The following is a 10,971-nucleotide window of genomic DNA, read 5'->3' as shown; positions in this document are numbered from 1 at the left end:
TGTTGTACTTCGTTCAGTTACACGTATTTGGATTTGAAACAGTTTTGTCAGGGGGTTTCCAGGGTCAGAAGGTTCTCCTGGCACCCAGGATCCTTGACTCTTCTTGGCTTCCCAGATCTCCAAAGTGAGCTTTCATTCTGAGGACTCCTCTGACATCTCCTAAGATTAGAGCTCCCCCACTGTTTTTAGTTTTTGTTGTTTGTTGTTTTTGAGACAGAGTTTTGTTCTTGTTGCCCAGGCTGGAGTGCAATGTGATCTTGGCTCACTACAACCTCCACCTCCCAGGTTCAAAGCGATTCTCCTGCCTCCAGCCTCCCGAGTAGCTGGGATTACAGGCATGTGCCACCACCCAGCTAATTTTGTATTTTCAGTAGAGATGGGGTTTCTCCCGGTGGTCAGGCTGGTCACCGAACTCCAGACCTTGGGTGATCTGCCTGCGTTGGCCTCCCAAGTGCTGGGGTTACAGGCATGAGCCACCACGCCCGGCTCAGAGCTCCCTTTTAAATTGTTTTTCCTTTTATTTATTTATTTATTTGAGATTGGGTCTTGCTCTGTCACCCAGGCTGGAAATGGTGAATCATGGCTCACTGCAGCCTCAAACTTGTGGTCTTAAGCCATTCTCCCCCTCAGCCTCCCAGTTGCATGGGGTATGTCACCATGCCTTCGTTTTGAAAGTTTTGTAAAGGGAGGTAACCCTATATTCTCCAGGCTGGTCTCCACCTCCTGAGCAAACAATCCTCTCACCTTAAAGCTACCCCAAAGTGCTGGAATTACAGATATGAACTACCATGTCCAGCTAGAGCCCTTTTAAGATCCTCCAACACTGAGACTTTTTGAGACAGAGTCTCACTCTGTTGCCAGGCTGGAGTGCAGTGGCATGGTCTCGGCTCACTGCAACCTCCGCCCTCCTGGTTCAAGCGGTGCACTGCCTTAGCCTCCCAAGTAGCTGGGATTACAGGCACGTGCCACCATGCCTGGCTAATTTTTGTATTTTTAGTAGAGATGGGGTTTCACCATATTGGTTGGCCAGGCTGGTCTTGAACTCCTGACCTCGTGATCTGCCCGCCTCAGCCTCCCAAAGTGCTGGGATTACAGCTGTGAGCCACCGCGCCTGGCCTTCACTGAGACTCTTGAGTGAGGAACTCTCCCCTTCTTCTCTTGATATGTTTTTTGGGAGGCCTCTGCAGATCCCACTCCGAGCTCTGATGACCAGGTATGGGGGTCTCCAGACATGTGACACATTCCCTCCATCTTGGAGACAAAGGCATGTGACATTTAAACTAAGCCTCCCCCACATTTACACCCTCCAAATTGTTTAGGCCTCAGTAAGTCTATATTTTGTCTGAGCACAATGGCTCACCACTGCAATCTCAGCACTTTGGGAGGCCAAGGCAGGAGAATTGCTTGAGGCTAGGAGTTCAAGACTAGTCTGGGCAACATAGTGAGACCCTAGTCTCTACAGAAAAAAAAAAAAATCAGCTGGGCATGGTGACAGGTGCCTGTAGTCTTAGCTACTTGGGAGGCTGCATGGGAGGGCCATTTGAACCCCACTGCACTCTAGCCTGGGCAACACAGCGAGGTTCTGTCTCAAAAAAAAAAAGAAGAAGTCCAGTTTTGGGGACCCCATCCAAGAAGTTCTCCCCTACTTCCTACTTTACCTCTGATGCTTCTCCAACTTCTCCCTTCCCCTCTTCTCTTCTCCTTACCCCTTAGAGTTTTTGGCTTTACCTCTGATGCTTCCCCAACTTCTCCCCTCCCCTCTTCTCTTCTCCTTACCCCTTAGAGTTCTTGGCAGTGGGAGGGATGTATTTTTCAGAAAGTGTTTTCCCCACTTCTCGTTCTTGTGTCTTTCAAAGACTGAGTCATGAGGGGTGAGGGCAAAGGTGTGAGTGAGGGTGTCATGTTCCAAGGAGTGACTAAAATTGGGTACAGAAATATTACTGCAGGCTGGGCGCGGTGGCTCATCCCTGTAATCCCAGCACTTTGGGAGGCTGAGGTGGGTGGATCACGAGGTCAGGAGATCGAGACCAGCCTGGCTAACACGGTGAAACCCCGACTCTACTAAAAATATGAAAAAATTAGCCGGGCGTGGTGGTGGGTGCCTATAGTCCCAGCTACTCAGGAGGCTGAGACATGAGAATGGCGTGAACCCGGGAGGCGTAGCTTGCAGTGAGCTGAGATCATGCCACTGCACTCCAGCCTGGGTGACAGAGCAAGACTCCATCTCAAAAAAAAAAAAAAAAAAATTACTGCATGAGGCCAGGCATGGTGGCTCACACCTGTAATCTTAGCACTATGGAAAGCAGAGGCCTGGAGGATTGCTTGAGGCCAAGAGTTCAAGACCAACCTGGCCAACATAGTGAGACCCCATCTCTTTCTACAAAAAAAATCATTAAATATAAAATTTATTTTAAAAATTAGTGCACATTATGTTTGTTAACCAGCTTTTTTTTGAGGTTTTTTTTTTTTTTTTTTTTTTTTCTTTGTAGAGATGGGTAGTCTTACTACGTTTCCTAGACTGGTCATGAACTCCTAGCCTCAAGTAATCCTCCCACCTCAGTAAGATCTTTCAGTAAGTAAGGATTTACAATCTGAAATTCTCCCAGGACTCTGAGAGTATAGATGTAGCTTGCTGGTGTATGATTCAATGAATTCACCATTCCCCATTAATCTGCTTTGCAAACCTAATATATCATGGACATTTTCGAAGTCAATGCAAAGAACAATGAGTCTCAGAATGTTGTCTCAAGACCAATAGCATTAGCATGGCCCAGGAACTTGTTAGAAATGCAAATTCTCAAGCCCCATCCCAGATCTACTTAAAAATTAAGAGATCTGAATTTGAACTAGCCCTCTGAGTCTGGGCTTGGCAGACACTGAGCCTGAGGGTCAAATCCTGCCTGCTATTTCCCTTTTACAAATAAGCTTAAGGGAACCTAGGCCAGATGTAGTGGCTCATGCCTGTAACCCCAAAACTTGGGGAGGCCGAGGCAGGAGAATTGCTTGGGGCCAAGAACTTGAGACCAGCCTGGGCAACTTAGCAAGAGCTTATCGCTACAAAAACTGAAAAAAATTAGCTGGATGTGGTGGCATAGGCCTGTGGTCCCAGCTACTTGGCAGGCTGAGGCAAGATGATCTTTGAGCCTGGGAGTTTGAGACTGCAGTGAGCCATGATCGTGCCACTGCTCTCCAGCCTGGGCAACAGAGTGAGACCCCGTCTCTAAAAAAAAAAATGGAGTCAGCATGCACATTCATTTCTGCATTGTCTGTTGTCTGCAGCCGCTTTCATGCTATCTTGGCAGAGTTGAATAGTTACAACAGAGACCGCAGGCCTGCAAAGCTTCTACACAAAGATTTGCCCAACACCACTGCTGTAGGTGATTTGGGGTCATGCTAAAGTTTGAGAATGACTGGTATAGACAGCTACTTCCTCCTTCTTCGCGGTCGAATGGGGTTCCATTCTATGTATGTTCCAAAGCAGAAATAAGCTGTGCCCATTGTTGGCCGTTGTAACTGCCCAGCTGGTTCTTTTTGCCTGCTGTCCAGATACCGCCAATTTATCAAGAAGGGAAAATGGCAATAGAGAAAGAGTTTAATTCATGCCGAGCCATCAGCTGAACAGGAGACCAGAGTTTTATTATTATTCAAATCAGAGGTGGGCATGGTGGCTCACGCCTGTAATTCTAGCACTTTGGGAGGCCAAGGCCGGTGGATCACCTGAGGTTAGGAGTTCAAGACCAGCTGGCCAACATGATGAAACCCCGTCTCTACTACAAATATAAAAACTAGCCGGGTATAGGCCGGGCGCGGTGGCTCAAGCCTGTAATCCCAGCACTTTGGGAGGCCGAGACGGGCGGATCACGAGGTCAGGAGATCGAGATCATCCTGGCTAACACGGTGAAACCCCGTCTCTACTAAAAAAAAAAAAAAAAAACTAGCCGGGTATAGTGGTGGCTGCCTGTAATCCCAGCTACTTAGAAGGCTGAGGGAAGAGAATCACTTGAACCCAGGGGGCGGAGGTTGCAGTGAGCTGAGATCACGCCAGTGTACTCCAGCCTGGGTGGCAGAGTGAGACTCCATCTCATAAAAAACAAAACAAAAACAACAAATTAGCCTCCCCTAACATTTGGAGGCTAGGGTTTTTCAAGGATAGTTTGTCAGGCCTGGGAATGGATGCTGCTGATTGGTCAGGGAGGTAATCATTCATACGGGCCCGGAAAATAGTCTGCTTCTGGCTGGAGCCACAGGACCGGTTGGCAGGTCTGGGTGGCATCATCAGAAATGCAAAAACCTTCAGTCTCAAAAGACCAGTCTTAGGTTCTACAATAGTGATGTAATCGGCAGGAGTAATTGGGGAAGTTGCAAATATTTTGACCTCTGGAATAATGACCGGTAATCATTTATGTCTCCACCTTAGCAGAATTTAATGCTCCTCTCATCCTCCTATCCTGGTGGTACTTCATTAGCTTTACAAAGGTGGTTTAGGTTTGGGGATGGACTATTATCATTTAAACTATAAACTGTCTCCTAAAGTTAGCTTGGCCCAAGCCCAGGAACGACCAAGGGTAGTTTGGAAGTTAAAGGTAAGATGGAGGTTGTTTAGATTGGATCTCTTTCACTGTCCTCATTTTCTCATTTATAGTTTTTGCAAAGGCAGTTCATCATTGGTCTGTCTCCAGTTTCCAAAATTAGGCACAGCCTCGTAAACACACCTTTGTGCACTCATCCAAGGATCTCCTATAGATGAAATTCTGGGTTGGGTTAAATGGTGGGTATAATTTTTGAGCATTTGATACACATTTGCCAAACCTAATCAATGGTAAGTATTCTCAGTTCTTCGCCAAAAGGTTTCTCACTGTTGTCATTTGTATTTTTTTGATGACTATTCTGGACATCTTTCCATGTATTAGAATTTATTTGTACTTCTTTTGCAAATTATGTCCTTTGTTCATTTTCCTAATGAGTGTCAAGAACTATGAAGTTAGTTTGCCATAGTTTCATGGCTGCTCATAGAAGACCCAAGACTCCCAAGTCAGAGACAAAGGGCAGTTTATCACTCCCAGCAATAGTAGTAGCAAGAGTATTAGTATTTGTGCCAGTTTTTCTTTTCCTTTTTTTTTCTGTCTTTTTGTTTCTTTTTTGAGACAGGGTCTTGCTCTGTTGCTCAGGCTGGAGTGCAGTGGCATGATTATAGCTCACTGTAACCTTGAATTCCTGGGCCTCCCAAGTAGCAGGAGAATCACTTTAACCTGGGAAGTGAAGGTTGCAGTGAGCTGAGATCATGCCACTGCACTCCATCCTGGCGACAGAGCAAGCCTGTGTTGCAGTCAGGGGCGGTGGCTCACACCTGTGATCCCAGCAATTTGGCAGACCGAGGCGGGCGGATAACCTGAGGTCAAGAGTTCAAGACCAGCCTGGCCAACCTGGTGAAATACTGTCTCTACAAAAATACAAAAATTAGCCGGGCATGATGGTGATGCCTGTAATCCCAGCTACTTGGGAGGCTGAGGCAGGAGAATCGCTTGAACCGAGGAGGCAGAGGTTGCAGTGAGGTGAGATTGAGCCACTGCACTCCAGCCTGGGCAACAGAGCGAGACTCCATCTCCAAAAAAAAAAGAAAAGCTGCCCTCTTTCCAGAGTTAAACATTTTACTTGCTTCTATGTCTTTTTTATTTTTTATTTTATTTTTTATACAGAGCTTTGCTTAGGTGGGAGTGCGGTGCCATGATCTCAGCTCACTGCAACCTCCACCTTCTAGGCTCAAATGATCCTCCCACCTCGGCCTCCCAAGTACCTGTGACTAAAGGCTCGTGCCACTACACCCAGCTAATTTTTGTATTTTTTGTAGAGATGGGGTTTCGCCATGTTGTCCAGGCTGCTCTCGAACTCCTGGGCTCAAGCAATCTGCTTGCCTCGGTCTCCCAAAGTGCTCTTATAATTTTACTTTTCCCATTAAGTGTTTGATATCTCAGATGTATTTTAGTGTAAAGAGTGAAATTAACGCCGGGCGCGGTGGCTCACGCCTGTAATCCTAGCACTTTGGGAGGCCAAGGCAGGTGGATCACCTGAGGTCAGGAGTTTGAGAGCAACCTGGCCAACATGGTGAAACCCTGTCTCAACTAAAAATACAAAAATTAGCTGGGCCTGGTAGTGTGCGCCTGTAGTCCCAGCTACTTGGGAGGCTGAGGCAAGAGAATCACTGGAACCTGGGAAGCAGAGGTTGCAGGAAAAAAAAAAAGTGAAATTAAGATTTGATGCTTACATTTTTTTCCCCCAAGGATGGGGAAAATAGTCTCCAACATCATGAACTGAAGCATGCAAGGGCCACCTTCTGAGGGCTTTTGCAAAGGTTAGATTTCATGTTAGGGTCTTGGGAAACCTTTGAGAATATCAATTCCTGGGAATGGCTTATGTGAAGGACTTGGATACCGTTGGGAAGGTCTGTTTGGGATGGTGTGTCCCTGTAAAGTCTTTGGGGATATTTGTCATCATGATATCTGTGCTAGGGTTTCCTGGAGGTTGTTATTGTAGGGTTTCTGGTAATGACTCCTATTGTAGCCCTTGGAGATGTTGAATCTGTCATCATATCCCATTTGGGTAAGTCTATTTTAGAGGGTCTCCAGGAAGGGCAGCTTCCTAATTCTCATCATCTTCTTACTCTACAGGATCCCCCTTCGTAGGGTCCACCCTGGACTCAGGACCTTGAACCTACTGAGGGGATGGGGAAAACCAGCAAAGCTCCCCAGGTTGGGGGCTCCATCTCCTGGGGACAAGCCTGCCTTGGTACCTCTCTCCAAATTCCTGGATGTGAGTCACAGCCCTACACAGCCCCCACCCCTGTGCCCTCAAGCCAAACTCTTCACTGACTCTGTCTCCTCTTTTGCCTCATCAGGCCCAGTATTTTGGGGAAATAGGGCTGGGAACGCCTCCACAAAACTTCACTGTCGTCTTTGACACTGGCTCCTCCAATCTCTGGGTCCCGTCCAGGAGATGCCACTTCTTCAGTGTGCCCTGCTGTGAGCTTCTATGTGGGAGAATAAGGCTGAATGGGGGTGAAGGGAGAAGGCGGGGCTGGACCTCAGCTTCCCACAGGTTTTTGAGGAACTCTTCTTTTCTGACATCCTCAAAGGTCAGAAGGTTAAAGGGGCAGAAGGCATTTGGAAAGCTCCCCTCCCAAAGTGACCCTCTCTGACTTCTGACCTAGGGTTCCACCACCGCTTCAATCCCAACGCCTCCAGCTCCTTCCAGCCCAATGGGACCAAGTTTGCCATTCAATACGGAACTGGGCGGGTAGATGGAATCCTGAGTGAGGACAAGCTGACTGTGAGTGGCCTTTGACTCCAGGAAGCCTCGAGCCTGGGAGAACCCCGTTGTCTAAGATCATCTGGCTTAGGGGGGTGCTTGAGGTGGAGGGGCTTCCCAAGCCAATGGATGGGGCTTCTCAAGGAGGGGGAGGGGCTCCTACGTGAAGGGATAGGAATTCTGTCAAGTCCAGAGGCAAAGTTTGCTAAGCAGTCGGGGAATTGGGTCCAGATGTCCCCAGACCTGGGATTAATGCTTTGGTTTGGGAGACCTCAGGACAGGTGGTTATTGTCCTCCCAAAAGTAACTGGTCACATCTCAATCTACCCCTAGATTGGTGGAATCAAGGGTGCATCCGTGATTTTCGGGGAAGCTCTGTGGGAATCCAGCCTGGTCTTCACTATTTCCCGCCCTGATGGGATATTGGGCCTCGGTTTTCCCATTCTGGCTGTGGAAGGAGTTCCGCCCCCGCTGGATGTACTGGTGGAGCAGGGGCTACTGGATAAGCCTGTCTTCTCCTTTTACCTCAACAGGTACTGGGGAGGGTGCACCTATCTATGGCTCCTATTCCCCAGAAGGAAGTGAGGCCCTCCTTCAGGAAGTCTCTTGCTCCATAAAAAAAAGTCCCAGTTCAGGCATGGTGGCTCATGCCCGTAATCCCAGCACTTAGGGAGGCCAAGGCAGATTGATCACCTGAAGTCAGGAGTTCCAGATCAGATTGGCTAACATGGCGAAACCCTGTCTCTACTAAAAATATAAAAATTAGCTGGGTGTGGTGGCACATGCCTGTAATCCCAGCTACTTGAGAGGCTGAGGCAGGAGAATTGCTTATATCGGGGAGGTGGAGGTTGCAGTAAGCTGAGATCGCACCACTGCTCTCCAGTCTGGGTGACAGAGAGAGATTCTGTCTAAAAAAGAAAAATAATAATCCCAACCTTCATTCAAGCAGTAGTCACCTACCTAACAGAAGAAACACCTCAACCCTATTCATAAGTCCCAGAGCTTAAGTGACAACTTAAGATACTAAAGAAACTCACCATCAGTTCAACATGTGTTCAGTTGATTTCAACATGATTTCAAAATCAAACTAGGAAATTCTATGCTCCACCCAACCAAATATTCAGGAAACTTCTCTTCACCATAAAGCTCAAATCCCATTTGATAACACTGACCAGAAGTCAGGAAATGCCTGATTGAATTCACAAAGCCCCACCTACCTGGTAGGAAGGTCAATCTTATGCTCAGAAGTCCCACGAAGTCTTCATTTTCCCTCCCAACACACACAGTCCAATGCCCACTCAGTTACCCGGACATCCAACCCACTCAAGAAATTCCACCTACCTCTTGGTAGATCCCACTCACCTACCTCTTCCAGGAAGTCTCCAGCCGCATTCCCATCACTCTCAGCCAGCTCAGGAAGTCTAACACCTTTCTAGATACCACAACAGGCAATTCAGAAAGTCTCTGCACCTTCCCAGGAAGCCACCCCACTCCTGCACAAGTCACACCTTCGAGCCAATTCTGAGACTCCACTGGTCTGCTTGGTTACTATATTCAACTCAGGAATTTCCCCCAAAAGCTCTACCTTCTACAGCCAAACGAAGAAGTCTCCTCTCCACTTCAGGAAGTACCCATCATCCTAAAGTCCTAACTTCCATCAAGAAAAGCGCCATTTCCCTTCATTTCTTGTTTCCAGTCCCAACATCTAGGCCCTGTCTGCATTCCACTGCCCCAGTTATAACCCCAAAAATGACCCAAGTGGCAGGAAGTCCCATCCCTGGCCATTCCTAGGGCTGGCAGGGGAGGGCCGGTGACACTGACCTCTACACTCTGCCCCTGCAGGGACTCTGAAGTGGCTGATGGAGGAGAGCTGGTCCTGGGGGGCTCAGACCCAGCACACTACATCCCACCCCTCACCTTCGTGCCAGTCACAGTCCCTGCCTACTGGCAGATCCACATGGAGCGGTGAGGGACTTGGTCTCCTGAGTCTGGAGCTGGAGGCTGGGGGACTGCACTCCTAGGTCCCTGCCTCTAATGACTGCCTCCTTCCCCCTCAGTGTGACGGTGGGCTCAGGGCTGACTCTCTGTGCCCGGGGCTGTGCTGCCATTCTGGACACAGGCACACCTGTCATCATAGGACCCACTGAGGAGATCCGGGCCCTGCATGAAGCCATTGGGGGAATCCCCTTGCTGGCTGGGGAGGTGAGGTACCAGTCTCTGGTGGGTGTGTCCTGGGGAAGATGATGGCAATTCGATGGCGAACACTGGGGCCTGAGGATGGGAAGCAGGTAGCTAGAGCATATCCAGGACAGAGGGGACTGGGATTCTTAAGTGACATGCTGGAGAGTGGTGGGAGGATGCAAAGATACTTCCCAAGTGTCTATGCTAAGTGGCTCAGTGGATGGTGAAGTGGGGGTGGGGGGAGATGATAATGCAGTTTTGTTTGGGGCTAGATGAGAGAAGCCTAGGCAACAGGGCTGTCCACACAGGACGCTGAATACCCAGGTGCTCAATATGAACATTACCCCATGGCACTGGGGAGCCACGGTCAGGATTTGAGCAGAGCAGGAATCTCCCGTCTTCACTTGTTCCCCTTCTCTCCCAGTACATCATCCGGTGCTCAGAAATCCCAAAGCTCCCCACAGTCTCACTCCTCATTGGGGGGGTCTGGTTTAACCTCACGGCCCAGGATTACGTCATCCAGGTAGGTGTCCGTCACAATGACGCCACAGTGATGTAATACGGCTGGAGTTGAGAGGGTGGAGCTGGGAGTTAGACATCACTAGGGCTGGAAGGGGCCACAGAAACATTTCTTGTCCCCGGGGCTGGGGGCAGAGAGAGCACGGACTCCCAGGGAAATGGTGGTTCCAGCCGCCTGGACACCCAGTTGCCGTCTTGTCGCCTTGCAGTTTGCTCAGGGTGACGTCCGCCTCTGCTTGTCCGGCTTCCGGGCCTTGGACATCGCTTTGCCTCCAGTACCTGTGTGGATCCTCGGCGACGTTTTCTTGGGGGCATATGTGGCCGTCTTCGACCGCGGGGACATGAAGAGCGGCGCACGAGTGGGCCTGGCGCGCGCTCGCCCTCGCTCTCGCCAAGCGGACCTGGGAAGGCGCGAGACCGCGCAGGCGCAGTACCGCGGGTGACGCCCAGGTGATGCGCATGCGCAACGGGTAGCAGAGCTAACGCTACTCAGTAAAAACCCAGTATTTCCCTTGAACGAACCTGCCTAGGTTGCTTCTTTTCAGAGCGTACTTTTTGAAGAGAAAACTTTGTGCATGGACGCACGCAGTTAAGGAAGACAGGGAGGCGAAGGGTATCACTCCTTTTCTCCGGGGCGCACCCTTGTGAGGAGTCTTGTACCACGAGTCCCACCAAGCCCCTCGCCTACGCTGCCTTTCGTCAAAGGCTTCCAGCTCCGTGGAGCATCACGGTCGTTGTAGTCCACGCCGTGGTCACGCCCTGACGGGGGCGGGCGCAGCCACAACATGCGTGGGAGGCGACAGGTCGCGACGGCAGCGACAGGTGGCAGTGGGTGGGGGGGGTGACTGTAATTGGTAAGGGTTTACCAGTTCCTGTTCTAAGGGGCGGGGATAACGTTCCCTCGGACCTCATCTCTTGCTTCTCCTCTCTCCCTTGGGATTCCAGGACCCCGGGGTCCGCCATAAAGGCG

At 49.7% G+C, this 10,971-nt stretch overlaps 1 protein-coding gene across 1 annotated transcript; it reads left to right on the top strand.

Moving 5' to 3' along the window:
* The first annotated feature begins 6,403 nt into the window (after positions 1–6,403).
* Positions 6,404–10,518, top strand: LOC100997216 (napsin-A-like). The gene is made up of 9 exons (XM_031660368.1): positions 6,404–6,453; positions 6,666–6,807; positions 6,893–7,016; positions 7,205–7,323; positions 7,635–7,834; positions 9,144–9,266; positions 9,359–9,503; positions 9,907–10,005; positions 10,211–10,518. The coding sequence occupies exons 1-9, from the start codon at positions 6,404–6,406 to the stop codon at positions 10,442–10,444; spliced, it is 1,236 nt and encodes a 411-aa protein (XP_031516228.1). The 3' UTR covers positions 10,445–10,518.
* Positions 10,519–10,971: the final 453 nt, after the last annotated feature.

Source organism: Papio anubis, chromosome 20 (genome assembly GCF_008728515.1).
Source record: "Papio anubis isolate 15944 chromosome 20, Panubis1.0, whole genome shotgun sequence".
NCBI lineage: Eukaryota > Metazoa > Chordata > Mammalia > Primates > Cercopithecidae > Papio > Papio anubis.
The sequence above is the reverse complement of the archived record's forward strand: the minus strand, read 5'-3'. Positions and strand labels throughout refer to the sequence as shown.

Excerpts from the sequence above, each read along its gene's own strand:
- LOC100997216 (XM_031660368.1), top strand. The coding sequence starts at position 6,404 with ATGGCTTATGTGAAGGACTTGGATACCGTTGGGAAGGTCTGTTTGGGA. Across the intron at positions 7,324-7,634 it reads TGAGTGAGGACAAGCTGACT|ATTGGTGGAATCAAGGGTGC; the intron begins GTGAGTGGCCTT and ends ATCTACCCCTAG. Across the intron at positions 9,504-9,906 it reads TCCCCTTGCTGGCTGGGGAG|TACATCATCCGGTGCTCAGA; the intron begins GTGAGGTACCAG and ends CTTCTCTCCCAG.